This window comes from Mustela putorius, unplaced genomic scaffold (assembly GCF_011764305.1).
Source record: "Mustela putorius furo isolate JIRA1106 unplaced genomic scaffold, ASM1176430v1.1 tig00003863_pilon_pilon_pilon, whole genome shotgun sequence".
In the NCBI taxonomy this organism is placed as follows: domain Eukaryota; kingdom Metazoa; phylum Chordata; class Mammalia; order Carnivora; family Mustelidae; genus Mustela; species Mustela putorius.
This window is the reverse complement of record NW_025422015.1, coordinates 15,627,492-15,648,055: the sequence shown is the minus strand read 5'-3', so window position 1 is coordinate 15,648,055 and position 20,564 is coordinate 15,627,492. Positions and strand designations below refer to the sequence as shown.

Sequence of the window (20,564 nt, the reverse complement as noted above, 5' to 3'; positions counted from 1 at the left end):
CGAAGGACGGGGAGGGAACCCGGCAGGGCTCCCCGCGCCGCAGGCGGGGAAGGCACACACTGTCCAGCTGTCCCCGCGCGCAGGCGCAGGCAAGCGCAGCCTGGTGCGCGGGGCGGGGTGTTGTCGGTCTCCATGGAGACGGCGCCCCGCTGCGGCCGCCAGCTAGAGCTCCTGCTTTTCACTCCGCGGTGGAAAGAGGAGGCAGTCGCTCCGGGCCCGTCCCTCGGCCACCTCCGGGAGGTAAAGCCCTTGCTTCTGGGCCGCGCATCTTCTGCTTGGAACCCCATGGGCACGGGCTTCCCCTCGCCACGCCTGGGAGACCCTAAGGAGACCCTGAGGAGGACACTGCCCCCCCTCCCCGCCATGACCTTGAGAACATCCGCAGCCCCACAATTATCCAAACAAACCCTGCAGTGGCTCTGGGGAGAAACAAAAATCTGAGTAGATTTGAGTTGGGCGGTGGCAAGGGAACTGAACCTCCTCCAGAGCATTCATCTAGGATAGAAATGGAGTCAAGTTATTGAGCACTTTGGAAAGCACTGATCTTCTTTCCACCCCGGACTGGCTCACACCAACTCCTCTCTTTCTGCCAGTTCTCAAGTTCTCACTCTCCTACCCTGGAGTCCCGGCTGCGTGGGGAGTGGGGTGGTGGGGTGGGCGTAGAAGGGAAATACAGACTCTGTGTGAATACGGTGCCTGGTTAGAACTGCATAGCTCTAGGAATTAATATGCTAAGATTTGATGAACAGGACAAATAATTAAAGACATGATACTTATATATTTTTTTCTTTTTTCTTTTTTTTTTTTTTAAAGATTTTATTTATTTGACAGACAGAGATCACAAGTAGGCAGAGAGGCAGGCAGAGATAGAGAGGAGGAAGCAGGCTCCCTGCCGAGCAGAGAGCCCGATGCGGGACTCGATCCCAGGACCCTGAGATCATGACCTGAGCCGAAGGCAGCGGCTTAACCCACTGAGCCACCCAGGTTCCCTATTTTTTTCTTTTTGAAAAATATTCATGCTGCGCTTACTAATCATTCTTGCCATAAGTATCAGAACAGAATGACCTGACATCATCCCTATTCAAGTTCAGCACAACCCAGGCCACTGTTTTCGGGGCTGTCTTGACAGTTGTGTACCTTGGGAACCTCAAAAATCATGCTCTAAAACTTATTTCAGGAGAAAGTAGGGATTAGAGACTTGAAAGTTTGAGAACAGCCAGAACTGTTCATTTCTCCTGAACGAGTTTAAATAGTATGGCTGCTTCTTGTTGCAGCTCTAATTTTATAGTTTTACTTATTTTTTAAAAAGATTATATTTTTATTTATTTGACAGAGAGACAGCCAGAGAAGCAACAAAAGCAAGGTGAGTGGGAGAGGGAGAAGAAGGCTTCCTGCAGAGCAAGGAGCCTGATACAAGGCTTGATCCCAGCACCCTAGGACCAGGACTCGAGCCCAAGGCAGATGCTTAAGGACTGAACCACTCAAGCGCCCCTCATTTTATAATTTTAAACTTATTTATCAGTGAGCCAATCCAGCATTTGATTGTGTCCAGTCTGGGTTCACAAACGTGGCATCTGGTTCTTTTTTGCAATCTTTAGAACCAGAAACTTTTTATAAAGATTTTATTGATTTGTTTATTTGAGAGAAAGAGAGAGAACACATGCTTGAGCAGGCGTGGGGGAGTGACGCAAAGGGAGAGGGAGAATCTCAAGCAGATTCTAGCCTCAGCGCTTTATCTCAGGACTCAGCGGAGATCATGACCCCAGTGGAAATCAAGAGTTAGTCACTTCACCAACTGAACCCCCCAGGTTCCTCCCAGAAAACTCTTGAGAGGCATATTTCAGGGGTTAAATTGGGGTTTCTGCCCCACTCTGAGTAGTTTATTCCTTCTTCATGATGCAAGAGGAAGACTTTCTATAGAATTTTTTTTCCAGTGCATAGAATCTAAAAGTTTCTCAGGGAAGGAATGTCAGGTACATATTTGGAAAGTTTAGGTGACTTTGCGTAGCCTCTGAAATATTGAAAATATAGAACATGCTCAAGGGATTAAATTGTAGAGAATAAATGAATCATGGTACAACTTGCATGTGTGGATCATAAGAGAACTCAAATGTAGGTACCTCTGTGGCAGGGAACAATGTTTTGTTTCTAATTTCCCTTTAAATCACTTGAGCACTTGAGTCCTGCCATGGAGCAGGACTAGGCGAATTTACATTTCTCCTGCTGTGTAAGTAATCGCTGAGGGAAACAGTTAATGGCAGTAAGATTCTGCTTTACCCCAGTGACAATTTAGCTCTCTGGATGGGCCTGCCAATTGCCCAGCCATCCTAACCCTTAATCTGGCTTTGGTTGTCACACAACAAGCTCTTCCCCACCTTGCGCCCCTCCCTCCCTTTTTTTTGGCTAAGCAAAGAACTGTGAGTGTCAGTTACTGATTTCCTCATCAATAGCCAGTTGTATGGTCAGCCATGTAAAAGAAATTTTATTTCCAAATGAACCCATAAGTTACACTCGCTCTTTAGGGAAAATCCAGTATAATTTTTAAACTTAACAACCAATTATTCCCTGTCTGACGTTGGATGCTTGTCTTTCTCCTCTGTCATCTAACTGCCAGGGTGAATGGGAGAAGTGAAGGAGCTGGAGTATGGGGGAGAGATTTACGAGCACAGTGCAAGTCAGAGTAGCCACTCAGACAAACATTAAAATAACCATAGCTTTTCTCACACGGCTCCCTCCCCACTTTGATTTTGTAACAGCATGTATGTTAGATCTAGTTCTAAATGAGAAGAACCACAGATTGGGGTCTCCAATTTCATTTCCTTCTTGCGACACACTTCGGAAACATTTAGAGCCCTTGTTTTCCAGGGTCAGGTAAGAAAGGGTATCCAGTTGGTGTCACCCATGCTAGGGCCTCCATTCAGTGGATTCCTGGGCTCTAAGCAGGGGAGTGGCTGGACCTTTACTTTTCTAGGCGTGACTCGCTACTTTGTGTAAGAACAAGAGAAATCCTAAACGATCAGGGAAGAACTTCATGGTACAGTCTTTTGGCTCTTGGAGAAAGGGTACAGAGAAAAGATGAAGAATGGATGAGAATTAGGTTTCGTACACTGAGGTTTTGAGTCGCTCTTGGTGACAGAAGATATCAGGGACTGCCATATTGTAAACATAATTCACAGGAAATATTTTTGCCCCAGAATTCACATTCCAAATGAACACCTTAAAACCTTCCCTTTCTTCCAGTTTGCTGATGTTGTTAAAGAATCATCTGTCAGATGTACATATTAATTCAGTCCTAAGGTTATTTTATCACCTACCTCATTTAACATCTTGATGGAGATTACTAATAAGGTCTACACAAGTTGATAATTGTCACAGTTGTGACACAGGTGTCAAGTCCTAATAATTTGTGAAGGAATTTGGCTTTTTGTTTTAGCTTGTAACTTGCTTTTCAGCCCTTGAATTTGAAAATTAGGGGATGTAAACAATTACTCACTTACTCATTCGACAAATACTTTCCAAATGCCAAATCAGTGCAGGCATTTTGTGGTAGGCAGGTTCTAAAATGGCTCCCAATGACCCCAGCTTCCTGATATCCATGCCCTCATGAATCCTCTCCCCTCCGGTGTGGGCTAGACTTGTTTCTAGTGCAGGGGTTGCCCAACTTTTTCTGTAAAGGGTCAGGTAGTAAATATTTTTGTCTTGTGACCTCTACAGTCTCTCCCTAATTACTCAGTTCTTCCTGTTACAGTATAAAAGTAACCATAGGCGATATGTAAAACATTTTCACTAGCTGTATTCCAATAAAACTATTTACAAATGTGGTTGACAGGCTGAATATGGGCTGCTAACCACATTTGCTTACTTGTGTTCTGATTAATCAAAATGTGATGCTTCTGTGCTTATGTTACACAAAGACTCCAACTTCCATCTTGCCTGCTCTGTCTTGCCCTTTCACTTGTTCACCTGGATGGAAACTAGCTGCCATTTTGTAAGCTAATAAGCAAATGAAGCTCACATGGAGGGGAATCCTCCAGCTAACAGCAAGGAACTGAGACTCTGTCCTGTAGTTTGTGGGAACTGAATCGTGCCAACGTCCACTGACATGAGCCTTGAAGTGGATCATTCCCCTGTCCAGCTTTTGGATGACTATAGCCCCATCTGAAACTTGGTTGTAAGACTGTGAGCCAAAGGACCCAGTTAACCCATGCCTTGACTCCTGACACAGAAACTGTGAAATAATAAATGTTCCTTATTTTAAGCCCCTAAGTTTTAGGCTTCTCTGTTACACAGCACGAGGTAACCACCATGATCACCATATCACAAAGCCGATACACATCATGATAGGCTCCTATAAGAACAAACAAGGGAGGCACGCCTGGGTGGCTTAGTCGTTAAGGGTCTGCCTCTGGCTCAGGTCATGATCCCAGAGTCCTGGGATCAAGCCCCATATTGAGCTCACTGCTCAGCAGGAAACCTGCTTCTCCCTCTCCCAGTCCTCCTGCTGTGTTCCCTCTCTCGTGTCTCTCTCTGTCATATAATAAAGAGAAGCTTTAGAAATTAAAAAAAGAATGAACAAGGGAAATGCTGTATATCGTTTCCTCCTCTTGGAGATTCACAAGTATCAATATATTAAGGTGTCCAAAACATCTTACAAAAAAAAAAAAAACTTGTTTAATTATGTTCAATCAATCATTTCCCAAGCATATTTAACCACAGATTCCGTTTTTCTGGGGAGTGCCTATTAATATCTTACAGAGCGACTATTTGGAGAAATACAAAATGCTGGAATATGAAAAGAAATCATCCAATTTAAAGAAGTAATGAGGGGTGCTTGGGTGGTTCAGTGGGTTAAAGCCTCTGCCTTTGGCTCAGGTCATGATCTCAGGGTCCTGGGATGAGTCCCGCATCGGGCTCTCTGCTCAGTGGGGAGCCTGCTTCCCTCTCTCTCTCTCTCTCTCTCTCTGCCTGCCTCTCTGCCTGCCTGGGATCTCTCTCTGTCAAATAAATAAATAAAATCTTGAAAAAAAATAAAATCTTCAAAAAAAATAAAGAAGTAATAATTGCCAACATGCCATTTCTCCCTGGATTGGATAACTAATCCACAAAACTGATATCTTAGAAGAATATAAATAATCCCATGGAAATTTATATCCCAATCCCCATCTCTGTATTTGTATCTCTATCTTTATATTTGCATCTCTATCTATATATGATGTACCATACTCAGATATTTACACCCACCAACAGAGACGGTGACTATTCTTTCTGCAATGTTCTGCTTGTTACGTAACTCACTGATCCCTTAACACAGAGGATAATAACAATCTCAAGAACTTGCTAAATCAAAACTCCTTATGTTGGCTCTTGGAGGGATTTCACATAACAACAGCTGGGCATCTTAGGAAACGAAGGATTTGTTTTGATTTCATGTTGATTCAGAAGGAGGTATTTAATTTCCCACATTACCATGAGGTTTTCCTATGAACAACACATTATTACACTGTAGTTTGCCAAGGCACAGCATTGCATTGCTTTGCTTTCCACATGAGGAAACTGAGGCTCAGATGCTAAATTACTTGTAAAGCTTCACTTGGGGGAAAGGAGAGTCAGAACAGGGATCCAAATTCAGTGTCGTCATTATAGTATTTCCACAATTATTCCAGGGCGCCTGGGTGCCTGGGTCTGTTAAGCATCCGACTCTGGATTTCGGCTCAGGTCATGATCTCAGCATTGTGGGATCAAGCCCCAAGTCAGGCTGCGCCCTTAGCGGGGAGTCCCCTTGAGATTCTTTCTCTCCTCCTCTGTCTGCCCCTCCCCCTGCTCTCTCTCTCTCTTCCCCTCTCTCTCTCAAATAAATAAAATCTTAAACATAAAATACAATAAAATAGTTCCCAATCTGGTACATGCCTTTCCAAGATATTTGTTTTTAAAACACTCTTCCGTCTCTCTCCAGTGTGGTAAGAACAGAGGACCTGCCAATGTTTGTCTTTTTCTCAAAATCTTCTGGCTCTCCCATAAAGTTTCTTCAGCTACTCTGGGCCCCATTGTTCCTCTCTTCTTGGAATATATAGTAACAGAGGGTTGCTTAGATGCTTAGACCTTTCTGGATTCAGAGTCCAGAGTGCTCACCATTACACCATGGAACTCCCAGGAGCTTAGACCTTTCTGATGCTGGAACCCTCACTAGACAAGTGGTCATCCGGTTTGTGTTTTAGTATCTCCAGTAATGGACATAACCTCCAGAGACAGCTAATGCTGCTGAAGTGATTGTTTTCCCACTTAGGTTGTTCCAAAATCTGTCTCTCTGATATCATACATTGTTGTTAATTTTGTCTTCTAGGGATTCACAAACCATGTGTAATTTATTTTATACATAAAAAAAAAAGCCTTCAGATAGTTGATGTGTGTGTGTCTGTATGTACAGTGTGGGGAAGGGGGTGCGTCCAATTTCTTTTTTTGTTAAACAGATGCTCTGTTTTCTATAAATGGAAAAATCCATCTCTTCTTTGACTTATCCTCTAACAAGTACCATGTATACAGGATTCTCTCATGGACTTTCTCTTCTGTCCCCCTGCCTTAGATATTTGTCTCCATACTAATGTCACGTCATGTTATTGCTCTGACTTTATAGTGAGTTTTTATATCTAGAAACGCATCGCCTTCTCTGGTTCTTCTGGGCTGACTTGACTATTTTTGGCCCTTTAAACTTCCATAAATATCTTAGAATCAGCTTTTCAAGTTATACACACATACCACAATATCTCTGAGGATTTTTAAAATTGAGATTGCACTGAGTTAGTGAATCTGTTTGAGGAAATTAATCTCTTCATTCTTCTGAATTCTCTAATTCATGAAAAAAGCATATAGCGCTATTTATTTAGGTTCTTTGGAAATGTTCTTCCATAAAATTTTATAATTTTCTTTTCTAACTTTTTTTTTTAAATAGGGCTTGGTTCTTGAATTCATGACCCTGAGATGACTAATATATTTGGCTGAGCTGAGATCAGAGTTGGGTTTAGCCAGCTGAGCTGCCCAGGCACCCCCAAATTTTATAATTTTATTAATAAAATTTGTACTTTTATTTTTTTAATTTACTTTTTTAAAGATTTTATTTATTATTTATTTGAGAGAAGAGGGAAGGGCACAAGCAGACTCCCTGCTGAGCACAGAGCCCAATGCAGGGCTCAATCTCACAACCCTGAGATCATGACCTCAGCAGAATTCAAGAGTCAGATGCTTAACCAACTGAGCCATGCAGGTGCCCCTGTACTTTGATTTTTTTTCAGATACTTAATAGCTTCTGGTGTTTTATAACTGATATCTTTTTTTCTTTTGAGAGAGAGAGAGCAAGAATGAGTGTGGGGGAAGGGGCAGAGAGAGAGAGAGAGAATCTTGAGCAGGCTCCATGCCCAACACAGAGCTGACACAAGGCTCCGTCTCACAGCCCTGAGATCATGACCTGAGTCAAAACCACAAGTTGGATGCTCAGTTGACTGGGCCACCCAGTGTCCCAATAAGTGATATCTTTTTAAAAACATTGCTAGGAAGATTGTAGCAAAATATGCAAATCCTAAGTGTAGAACTCAATGAATTGTAAAGTGAACTCCTCTGGGTTCCTACTGCTGGATCAGGACCTGTATCCCAGAGTCACATCTCATGTCCTTGCCAGTCATACCCTCTCTTTCCTCCTCAAAGGGAACCACCATCTTGACTTCTAACACTGTAGTGTAGAACTTTGTATAAAGTAAACTATACATAATGTAGCCTGTTACTTCCAGCTTCTTTGTTTAATGTCTTCTGTGTGTGATTCACACACATTGTTTTGTGTTGTGGCAGATTGTTCGTTGATATCCTGCATTCCAGCGCATGGATATATGACAATATATTTACCCATTTGACTGCTGGTGAATGATTCCATTGTTTCCAGTTTAGAGCTATCCAACGGAGCTGTGAATATGCTTGTGGATATATTTGGTCCACATGTTCATGTTTTTCTGTTGAGTCTAGCGTATGCACATGTTCAACTTTAGGCCGTAATGCCAAATCATTTTTCAAAGGACTTACACCAGTGTGTACACTCACCAGCTGTCTGAGACTCTTCTGGATGTCCACCAGCACATGGCTCTGTCAGTCTGTGCTGGATAACAAATACCAGGTAGCCTGAAGCAGAAATCATTATTTTTCATGATTCTGTGGGTTTGCTGGCCTCACCTAGGCATTGTTTCTGCTGCCTATTATGGCCTGGGGTCATTCATATGGTTGTATTCACTTGGAAACGCGGTTGAAAGAGAAGACCCAAGATGGCTTCATTCACACATCTGGTGCTTGGGCTGAGGTGGCTGAAACAGCTTTGGGCTGCCTCGACCTCTGTTTCTCCATAGGGTCTCTCATTATTCTGTAATGTAACCCATGCTTATTTACACGGCTGCTAGATCCCAAGCCTACAAAAAGACAAACTGCAAATCTTCTTAAGGCCTAGACCCAGAAGTAACACATCTTCACTTTCTCAACATCCTTTGGTCAAAACAATGAACAACTGAATCTTGTTAACAACCATTTGAAAGAGCTTCAGACCCTTCAAATGAGCCTGGAGATCTAGCCAACGCCTTGAGTGCAGCCTTGTGAGAAACTCTGAAGCACAAGTACCTGTTATGGCCTCAATTGTGCCCCTTCCCCCCAATTTCATGTTAAAGCCCTAACCTCCACTGTAACTCTATTTGGAGACAGAGTGTATAAAGAAGTCATGAAAGTTAAATGAGGTTATAAGGGTGGAACCTTAATCTGATAGGACTGATGTTTTTATCAGGAGAGGAAGAGACACCAAAGCGCTCTCTCTCTCTCTACTCCCCACCCATCCCACCTGGTGTGCACAGAAGAAAGGCCTTGTAAGAACACAGAGAGAAGGTGCTATATGCAAACCAGGCAGAGCGGTCTCATTAGACACCAGCCCTGACAGCACCTTGATCTTGGCCTTCTAGCTTCCAGAACCGTGAGAAAATAAAATTCTGTTGTTCAAGGCATTTAGTTTGTGATATTCTGTTACAGCAGCCCTAGCAGACAGATTATGTACTCTGCTATGCTCTATGTAGATTCCTGACCCATGAAAAATCCGAGATAATAAGGATTTGTTGTTTTGTGCTATTAAATTTTGGGGTCACTTGTTATGCAGCAGTGGACAACTACTACATTAGCCTAAGTTTGTTCTCTCTATCCTCTTTGTGTCTTAAAAAGATAGGCAGGTGGAGTGCCCTTTTTAAGCCCTTCAAATGATTGTTTTCCAGGGAAGAAAAGGTATTCCTGGCTGGCACAGAATGGTTCCCAATTCTGAGTCATTTTCCCAGCAAAGTGAAAAACAACCCTGATTTAGATCCACATTTGGGTGTGAACGCATGGGGACAGAGTAAATTGCAATGACTTGGAGTTCATGAACTCCCTGTGCATATTTGTATGGATTTTTCCACCACGGAGATGCACATATACATCATTTGCTATAATTTTTTCTCTGTAAATATAGAGATGTAAATGAATGGCTACAATTACGTGATTCCTACAAGGACAACATTAATATACTGAATGTTTCTAGGTGATCATCATTAAGCATCTATTGAAATGAACCTATATTTCTTAGGTCTGGGAGAAAATAATTTGCTGGGATGTCAGCAGGGGATTCTTCTAGAAAAACCTCGGAAATGGAGTGCTTCCACACAAGATTCAGTGCCTGGACACCTTTCGGCAACAAGTCATTGAACAGACAGGTAAGTTATATACTCTAGAACAAAACAAGTTTAATTTGTAAGGCAATTTTACTGTAATAAATTGGGTCTCATGTTGCCATATAAAACAACACCACCAAACCTCTAAAGAATTTAGTGTTGGAGTCGCTTCAAACAAAAGTAAACCTGTATTTGTCTGCACCAAAGACAGTCTCTTCTCACCTCAGTCCCCAATTCCTACTTTATGGGGAAGCTCAAGGTCTGCCTCCCTTTTCCTCTGTACCTCCAGGGACAAAATAGAAGCCTCCAGAACATATAGTATGCTGGGGGAGAGACAAGAGGAGCTGCTTTTGGTGGCATTTGGTGTGGAGAGTATTAATGTGTAATTAATTCTGTGCATATTTCTTTAATCCTCTCTTCTTTCTCGTGCCAACAGTCAGTTTGATGGCCTGGGGATGCCCACTCCTGTGAAAGGTTGTTAGTAAGTCACGGGATGACTTAGGCAGCCCTTAAGGGAGAAGGCTGACAGCAGATGTGGGTTCAGTCCTGTTCCCAAGGGAAGGAGACTAGCCAGGCTAGGGCCCAAGCCTGACTCAGGAAGAAAGCCAGTTGGTTTGTGTATATCATCTGAGCAAAGCTGGACTGAAACCTAGATTTGGAGGGGAGAGGGGGGACACGGGTGCTGTCCTTGGTGTATCTCTTCCTTAGAGACATGTCTAACAATGGCAACTTAGCAATATTTATTAACTTTGTTTTGGTAGGAACTGTGAGGATGTAGGACTGTGGGTTGTTAGTAAATTCATACCTTCTTCAAATGGTCCCATTTTCACAATTCAAGTGTAGCCTGTATGTGTTTTCATGATGAAGTGTTTGGAATCTGTTACCCCAGGCCACATTTGTTTAGGTAGAAACAAGAGCCAGGATTCATTACCACTTTGTTTTCCAAAGGGGCCCTCCTAAGGACCCACTGTAATTACATCCCCTGACCAGCCTTTCCCTTCAGCCCACCCAACAAGCCTGGGCTTGTCTCCATCCCCAGATAAAAGCAGTTTAAGCTGGAGGGACAGACCCCTACTACGCAGTGAAAAGGGCTTTGTGAACTGTAATGTGCTGTGCAGTTATTAGCTGTGAGGTTGCGAGATGGCCTAAGGACTGTTTAGGAACTAAAAATAGATTGAACTTCACAGGAAAGTGATATTTTCTCCCCCTTACAGCTCTTTCAGGAAAGAGTTGCTCTTATAAGTCATTGGTTTGACCTCTGGACTCACAAGCAACGTCAAGAATTCTTGTTCACGATTTTTTTACGATGCACCAAATCACAGTTAAGGTAAATGTAGCCTAAGGATGCAATTAGCATGTGTTCTTAAAGGAAATAAAATATGGTAAAATGTTTATCTAACCTTCTAGGGTTTCTCCCCTTCCCACCCCCCCAAAATAACAAATAAAGCAATTGGCATTTTAAAGTTTATAGATAGAATCTTCTAGTGCTGCTTCCTTCTTGAGGATGAAATGGAAACTTGGGGGCTTTCACACCTTCCAACCGCAGTGGGATATTTGGTTTTTGTAAACATCAGAAGCTTCAGCCAGTGAATTACTATATTGGATTCTCCTCAGAACCATCAGACGGACAAACAATATATTTCAAGTAGATATCTGGCACACAGGCAGTCCAGAAATAATTGTAACATGAAGGGATGGATCTGAAAAATACCCAAGGAGTGACCATGGTCGCAACATTTAGGAATATGCACGAGACTCGTATTGCAGTGGCCGTGATTGCCAGTGGGTCCTCGTTCTTATTCCTGCCCTGGCCTCCCGTAGGTGTCTGCCGTTTGCGTTCAGATACTCCAGCAGAGGTGGGGTGCTATCTGAAAGCGTTGGTTGAAATTACATGCAAGAGCAGCTAGCGTTTTGATCAGGAATTAATACTCTCAGGGTGCTTAGCTAGCATTGTATTGGAAAGGTCGCAATGTCTCAGTTATTACAAGATACTTGGCTAATGAGCAGAGCCAATATCAGACATCCGTTATCATCAGAGCAGCCAGCGGCTTGTTCATTTGTCAGAGGAATGTTAGAAATGGAGACATTAAAGGTATTCAGATGTGGGATGGAAAATGTTCGGAGAGCCCTCCAACATGCCTGGGCCTGGTTGAGGAATCCAGCCAGCCTGGTAGCAGGTGCTTATAGGGCTTTATCCCCAGGTAAATGGCCTTGTCAGTCTAGGGATTTCTGGTAGCCTGAGGCTCTCAAGGAGGGTAATAATGGAATCCTGTTTCTGGAACACTGTACTTTCTCAGTTGAGTAAACCTTTGCCCAAAGGACAGAGAGCCGGGACTTCATCAAGCCCATGGAGGAGACTGTATAGAGTGTTTGGGGTTTGTTCGCTAGGTTTGTTTAGGGAAATTCCGGGTATGGCATCATTTGGGGTTAGCTGTTTTTAGTACAACCTGGTGGTAAGGTTGTAACCATTGAACTTCTTAGGTAGCTTCCAGAAAGCATCAGAGTTATGCAAAACCAAATTGGCTTATTTTAGTTTGCAATACCTGCCTTGCACTCTTTCTCACACTTCCTTTATCCGGCTCTTTCAATCAGCCATTTCATCTCTCCTACCTGTTTGCTTGTCTTCTCCCTCGTCTGCTTTCACCTGCATCTGGGAGTGTGTGGTGGGTCACTAAGAGACTGACCCTGCTGGAGTCACCAGGTTACTGGAAGCAAACAGACACCTTCCCGGCTGTGTTGAGAGAGGCTGCAACGACAGGCCACAGAAAAAATAGGCTCTTTCGTCAATGCTTAAAAATCAGGGAAGGGAACTTTTCATAGCAGTCATTGGCTAGGTTTCCTTTTACTCCAACTTTACAGCTTTCAAGATAAAATAACAGACCAAAACCCAAATCTGTAATTGCTTGTGGTAGGTACATCATGTTCTAGTCTCATGTATCATAAACCACGCAATTTTAGCTGTAACCACTGGAGGTCATTAGAGATCGTGTGGTGTATTTTGAGGCTCATTAACATCAGGACTGAGATTTTGTCACTGGAAATTGTATCCTTTGTCTGGTACCTGAATTCTTTCTATGGCGCAAGGATATGGAACTAATCTGTTCAGTGGAATTACTTCGCTCTGTTCTGTAGCAGCTGGCTTTCTGCAGAGAGCTGTCTACCATCGTTGCATGAAGCTATAATTCCATATTTTTTTTTTTAGAAGTTATGTCAATTTCTGGTCTCTAGAGCTGGCATCCTGAAGCCAGCTGTAACTTGTAGTGGTGGATTTTGTTGTTGAACATCAATTAGTTTATTCCCCCAAGTCCAGATTAGGTCTTTCTTCTCCTACTTTCTCCCCATCTCTCTGGGTCAGCCATGTCTTCTCTCCTGCCAAGATTTACAGGATCCGTTTACTGACAGTCTAACCCAGTTTGAGTTGTGCTTGATTTTGATTAAATCTAAAAGCCCAATTCGTTTTAATTTTTAAAGTTAGTGCAATTGAATTCCTTTTAAACATCTTTATTGAGATATAATTCACATACAGTAAAACTCATCATTTAAAATGTACAGTTAGTGGTTTTAGTGTATTCACAAAACTGTGCAACTATAACCACACTCTAAGTTTAGAACATTTTCATCACCCCAAAAAGAAACCTGCTACCCATTAGATGTTAACTCCGCATCTCCATCCCCAGCTCTGGGCAACCACTAATCTACTTTCTGTTTCTATAAATTTGCCTTTTCTGGACTTTTCAAATAAATGCAGTCTTAAAGCATGTGGTCTTTTGAGACTGGCTACTTTCATGTATTATAATCTTGTTAAATAACAAAAAGCAACCAAGTACACGTGAAGATCAAATTGGCCTTATTAAATGGTTCATGAGGGCTCCTGGGTGGCTCAGTCAGTTAAGCATCTGCGCTGGGCTCAGGTCATGATCCCAGGGTCCTGGGATCAAGTCCTACATTGGGCTCCCTGCTCAACAAGGAGTCTGCTTCTCTCTCTTCCTATGCCCCTCCCCTGGCTTGTGCTCTCTCTCCCTCTCTCAAAAAAAAATAAATAAAACCTTTTAAAAATGTTCTCAAAGGGGCACTTGGATGGCTCAGTGGGTTAAAGCCTCTGCCTTCAGCTCAGGTCACGATCCCAAAGTCCTGGGATCAAGCTCTGCATCGGGCTCTCTGCTCAGTGGGGAGCCTGCTTCCCCCTCTCCCTCTGCCTGTCTCTCTGCCTACTTGTGATCTCTGTCAAAGAAATAAATAAAATCTTTACCAAAAAATGTTCTCAATTATATAAAGGCTTCATCAAAAATATGAAATAAACATGTTATTAAATAAGCAAACGAATGGTTCACGAATCCAGCAACACCCCCTCTAGCAAGTAGAGCGGCACTCTGAGAGGTTATACAAAACAAAATGGAAGGAAGATTTTTTTATGGATGGAGGATAGGGGGCAAGACAGTTATTAGCAAAAGAAAAGGATTGTTCCAAACAAGGGTGTTTGCTAGGGGAGAAGCAGCATGTCTTATCATGCAGATTACCTCATCTTTCCTTGGGGGATGGAGAAGACCCGGGTGATATGGAAAGAAACATGTTCCTGACTGACCGGTTAAAGCCCCATTTCTGGGGGAGGCTGAAACTGCATGCAATTAGATCTGGTATTAAGCCCATTTTGGCAACTTGGTCTACGTGACACCATTTGGGGACTGTGGTTTCCTTTTTTTTTTTTTTTCCCCCAAAAAAACCCAATGTTCTCAAGGTTCATCCATTTTGCAGCACATATCAATACTCCTTTCCATTTTATTGTTAAATGATCTGCCATGGTACGCTATACCATAAAATATGGCTATACCATATTTATCTATCCATTCCTAAGTAAATGGACATTTGGGTTGTTTCCACATTTTGGCTACTGTGAATAACACTGCTCTGAACATTCGTGTGTCGGTTTTTCTATATGGATGTCTTTATTTAACTTTTCGATCTGTCGCTGGGTCAAATAGTGACCGTGCAATCAACTTTTAATTATCAAGCATTTCTTTTGAAACTTATTTATTCCTATAGTCCCTGCTCCCCCACCACTTAAAAAGCAAGAGAATACATGAGAGAATTCAGCATTACTTGAATGTCTGAAATCTTTCTGTGTAAGCTAGGCTGGATTTGTGCAATTCTGAATATTTTTTTTTTTAAACCAGGCACTTACGGCTACAAAGCTTAACTAGAATATTGTGGTATTGGTTGGGACTGTGTTGTCACAGTTTTCTTTGAAAGTTTCTTCTTAATCTCCATGAGATGTATTCCAATATCTAAGATTTTTCTTTTCTGTCCTTATATTCCATATTGTTAAGATTTATTTTTTCAATTTATTATTATTATTGTTATTTTGGTGGGCAGCAAAGCGAGGTTTATTGAACACTAGTAAAGTTTATTGAATGATAAAAATGAGTACAAAGCTTTAAGATTTCTTAAATGGAGTTTTAAGATATTTAAGACATTTTTCAAGGCTTCATCTTCTTATATCGTAGCTCAGGCAAGCTCTTCCTCACCTTGACTTTGATGGTCCCTTCCCTGGGAAGCCTTCCCTGAACGTCTTTCACTCCCAGCAATTTTTACAAACGTCTATCATGGCTTTTCCCCCAGCACATTATGCTTAAATGGCCACATGTCTAAATGATTCCACTGGTGTCATCTCCCTGTCACTTGGCCAGGCTGAATTTTCCTGACTCCCTAAAGGAAACTGGGCTATTTGTGTGTCACTCCGAGAAACCCATGGGAAGTTTGCATCTCCTGGCCACACTGGTGGGACCGGTTTCAAATTGCCAGGGCTCCCCAGCAGGCAACGCCCCATACAAAGGCCTTTCATTCCAGGGCTGGAGCTGTTCAAACCTGTAGCTTTCCCTGGTGGGTCCCTGGGGCAACATTCATGCAACTGCAGTCCCAAGACACAGATGGATTGTCTGTGCAGGTGGTGGCATAGGGGGGAGCGAGATCACAAGCCGTGAAGGATCAGCTCTGGTCATTTGTCTCCATCAGAGCTGACTGGAAAAGGGGTGAGGCAGAAAAATCATCCAACTGATGTACATCTAAGAAAGACACCCCCCCCATTCCAATTCACTGCTCCTGGCCACTCTTCCCAAGCAGTCCCGGGGAAAGTACAGGGGACGAGGTCTATCTCATCTGTGAACAGTGAGGAAATCTGGTGTATAAATGTCTCAGAGACAATGCACATTGGGGTTCATTTTGAATATGGAGCAGCTTCATGTCGCTGAGTTCCTGAGCATTCTCCATTTGTAAAGGGAATATTTCTGGGTGGAGGCAGCGGCCGGCAGAGAGGCGTATTCAAACGTACACTGGGTTCCTAAACATCCAAGACGAGTCTGGAAATCTGGGTCATCCTGACTCTTCCCTCTCCTCAGCGCTGTCTTTTGGACATGCTCCTTTCCTTCCACACAGATCGGATGCTCACGGACAACCATCATTTGTCATGGGGACGGTTTATTGAGAGGTGGTTGAAGCAAAGAAGGAAAATCCTTGAGTCTGAAGGAAAAAGGAGAAACCCAAAAGCCCCGAGCTGTTTCACTGGGTGGGGATGGGGACAGAGGGCGAGAGGACGGTGGGAAGGTCACTGTCTTAGGCGAGGCCAAGCCTGTGCCCTTGTGATTCTCACTTCCCATTTTGTAAGCGGTACCATTCTCTACAGGGGTGGAGCCACACTTGATAATGTCTGACTTGTCTTTGCAACACCCTTTACATACCTTGTCTTTACATACCACCCCACATTATGTTATGTACAGAACTTGTTGATTTACTGTCTGCCTGCTCTACTAGACCCCTGCTCCATGAGGGCAAGAACTTTTTCTGGTGATTCTTTGTGTCCCTAACTCTGAAAGCCATAGCCAGTATGTAGTAGCCACCCAGTAAATGCATATTGGATGGACGATGTCTAAAATACTCCTAATATCAAGAATAACAAAAAAATCATCAGAAAAAAATTTTCATACGTAGCTCTCTGGGAGGAAGAAACTTTTCAAGATATTACTAGTTCCCGAATATGGGAGATCACTAATATTTTGTTTCATTCAAGACTTTTTGTTAATTAATTGACTTGAGACTTCTATAAGAGAATTCCGAAAGGAATTATGCACAGTTACAATACCCAAGGATGGCGTGTCACACTGTCGTCTGTGCTAATGGCCCCTCTTGAAGTTGCTCACGGCACAACTTCCCAAATGCAGCAGCCCTGAGAATTAATACCACCAGCCATTTATAAAATACACGATATTTAGCTTCCACATCTACGAAGAATCCTTTTGGTTACTGAGACTTCTCTGCATAGGAGGAGTCAAATTCACAGACACATCATAGGAAAATGGAGAAAGTTTTAAGAAAACATTTGTCTCTGTTCTGTATTTAAGAATCTCTTCAGGAGATGTCCAGGAGTGTGGCGGGCAGAAGCAGAAGTAGAATGCCCTGAGTGTACCCTGAGTGGGTGTTGGTCATCTTTCCTCCTCCTCTCTCTGGGTATTACTTTTGGTGTCATGGTCAGAATGTTTTCAAGTGCAAATAATAGAAATGGAAATCAAACCAGCTTAAGAAGAAATGGGAATGTATTGACTTAAGATTTGTCTAACTTCAGGCCAGGCTAGATCCTTGGATTCAAACAATGTTCCCCGGGCTGGTGGGCTTGCCTGAGCCCCCCTCCCCACCCCGCCTTCTCTCAGCTCTGCATCCCCATGTCTGTTGCATAAAACTAAAAAGAGAAATGCAAGACCTTTACGGAGGAAATTATAAGTCTTTGTTAAGGGATCGTTAAAAACAACAACAAGGGCGCCTGGGGGGGCTCAGTGAGTTAAGCCTCTGCCTTTGGCTCAGGTCGTGATCCCAGGATCCTGGGATGGAGCCCCACATCGGGCTCTCTGCTCAGCAGGGAGCCTGCTTCCCTTCCTCTCTCTCTGCCTGCTTCTCTGCCTACTTGTGATCTCTGTCTGTCAAATAAATAAATAAAATCTTTAAACAACAACAACCCTGCATTGATAGATGCGCCATGTTTGAAGATGCCAATTCTTTCTAAATTAACCTCCAAGTTCAATTCAATCCTTTACAAATCCCCAAATAGGATATTTTTTATGGACCTTGGGAGACCAATTCTAAAGCTAATCCAGGAAAGAGAATGGATCGCGGTCCCTAAGGAAAGCACACATATAAAGAAAATAAGAGAAAGAGTGACAGTACCAGACACTAGAAGCACATTGACCTGTTTAAGAAATCCGTGCAAGGGATGCCTGGGTGGCTCAGTGAGTTAAGCCTCTGCCTTCAGCTCAGGTCATGATCTCAGGGTCCTGGAATGGAGCCCCCGCATTGGGCTTGATGCTCAGCAGGGAGCCTGCTTCCTCCCTCTCTGCCTTCTTCTCTGCTTACCTGTGATCTCTCTCTGTGTCAAATAAATAAAATCATAAAAGAAAGAAAGAAAGAAATCCATACAAGTCATACATTGAGGTTAAAGAAGAGCAAGGATGGAGCTAAACACGAGCTCTGCAGTAAGGGACAGGTGTCTGTGAAGGCTGGGTGGATCGGACACTTCGGCAGCTGCAGAGATCTCTCCTTTTCTCCTCAGTGTCTGCTTAGCCGGTGCACTGTTGATCACCCTCCTGCCCACACCATTTCCTGCTTCTTCCCCATAGTCCTGATGGGAGCGTTTCCCCCCAGGCTGTATGCGTCTCAGAGGTGGCTTGTCACTGCCCCGCCAAAGGTGACCAGGCTTGGACAGAATTAACGAGGATTCCACCCCCTTGGTGGTGTCTGGATTACGAAAGGGTGTGTGGATACTAAGTCTGCCCAAGGAGACATAGAGAGTGGCCACTAGAGAGCTTCTGGGAGAGTCTTCTTCACACTCAGAGGGACTTAAATTGGGGCTCGAGGAAGGGACGTGCCCTTTTCATCTAATGATTTCTGTTCTGGGAGGTTCACTCCTCACAGTGGTCATTTGGAAATTACCTCAGGGGACAAAGCTAAGGGCAAGAGCCAACTACCAAGTAGGCAAAGTGAAAATATGGAAGATCCTTGGCCCCTGATTACCTCCCTGAGGGCTTGAATTCACTAACTCTGGAGCTGCCCTGATTTTTCCCTATTGCTTATGTGAAAGGAAGATAAATAGGTTTAAAATGGGTCTAGTGATACCTTCTCCGACCATATCAACTCTCCAGAATTTAGCTGTGAATCAGCTACATTTAGAAAAACAACATGCATTTAGCAGTCAACCGATGCTCTTCACGCGCAGGAGAGAGCCTGTCAGACTGTCATCCAGTGGCTCAGTATTCAATTAGCTCAGGGCCTCAAGAAGGAGTTACACCTACTCCTAAGACCATCACACACACATTCAGTGCTTTGCACTTGACCTGGCTTAAGCATCAAGACCTGCTGCCCTGTGAGGTCAAATCCACTGCTGTTGAGAAGGGCTGGCCCATTAGGATCTTTCGCAGTTTGTGAAACCATGGACTCTGAGCCCCACCTATGGAGATTTTAACTCAGCCCATGAGGATGGAGCTGGAAAAGTAGTTTTTCCTCCATTCCCCGAGTGATGTGGAACACGGCCAAGTGTAAGACACACTTGGCCTGGGTGACCTGAAGGCCCCAAGGCTTCTTCCACCTCTCAGTCCTGCTCTCAGAGGCAGGAGCACGGCATGAGCGCCCTGTGCCTTTTCTTCTCAATGAAACAGAATTACCTGTTAAGTGTCTGTAGATGCCTTTTCCATCTTTCTCTGGCGCTGATGCATAGTGGTCTTCAAATGCATCATTGTAAGTAACCCTAAGCTTAACATACATAATAAAGGGAAGGTTCCCTCTTGTATAACTGAAAAATCCAGAGTAGGTTTGGCTGAGGCTGAAGCTCAATTCAGAGGCTCAGTAATAAACGCAGCCACTTCATTCTTTCTGTTCTTCTGCTCTGCCTTTGGCAGTCATGGCTTCATCATTATGTTTCCTCAGTTGTGTACAGAAATAAAAATAATTTCTCTGTTGGAGCTTCACTGTGGTTGGACTAGTCTCCGTCCCTGCCCACTTCTGTCAGTTGTCGTGGCCAGGAGATTGACCCAGATGAATTGAATTAGCCTTGATCATATGCTGTTTCTGGAGCCCAGGATAGAGTCAGCCTCTATAGGACCATGTGGACCACCACGTAAGAAGTGAGGTTATTTTACCTAAAGAAGGGGAAGTAAGTAATGGGTCAACTCAGAAGAGTGCTGTCTGTTCATCCAGCGTTCAGCAAATGTTTGCTGAGTGCCTACCTTGTGCCAAGCCCAATTCTGTGTGCGTGGGATTCAACACCTGAGTGTAGAAGATTCCTGCCCTTTGACGTTTGTATTTCAGTGGAACAAATCTTATCCTAAAATAGGACAAGGGAGCATCCATGCCTCTCACTGGCTGTCTGACACTGGTGCCACAACGTGGCACCACCTTAAATATCTGGGAGTGTTTTCTGTGTCTCAGAAGTTGGAACAGTGAGATAGACTTGATACTAGCCTCCACACATGTCCATGCCCTCATTCCTGGAAACTGCAGATATTCCCTTACGGGGCCAAGGCCTTTTGCAGACGTGATCACAGATTTTGAGATGGGGACATTACCCTGCCTCACTGGGACTCAGCATAATCACAACGGTCCTTCTAAGGGATGTAAGAGGCAAGACAAAAGACAACGTGATGTCAGGAGCAGTGGGAGAGAAGGGGACATGGGACAATGTTCTGCTGGCTTTGAAGATGGAAGAAGGGGCCATAAGCCAAGAAAGGCAGGCAGTTTCTAGAGCCTGAAGGGGAGGAGCAGGCTGATTCTACTCTCCCAGCCTCCAGAGGGAGCCAGCCCTGCCTACACCTAGCCCAT

The 20,564-nt window shown here is 43.6% G+C and overlaps 1 protein-coding gene across 13 annotated transcripts in view; it reads left to right on the top strand.

Moving 5' to 3' along the window:
• Positions 1-132: 132 nt before the first annotated feature.
• ECT2L (epithelial cell transforming 2 like) overlaps positions 133-20,564 on the top strand; it is a 74,455-nt gene continuing 54,023 nt past the window's right edge. For all 13 annotated transcript variants that reach the window (XR_006602328.1, XR_006602327.1, XR_006602331.1 and 10 more), the window contains exons 1-3: positions 133-240; positions 9,629-9,755; positions 10,928-11,040. Coding sequence is in view for 6 of the 13 variants with exons in the window: in XM_013064206.2 (XP_012919660.1) it covers positions 9,654-9,755; positions 10,928-11,040 (215 nt within the window). In the remaining 7 variants the exon portion in view is untranslated. The remainder of the gene's footprint in view (positions 241-9,628; positions 9,756-10,927; positions 11,041-20,564) is intronic.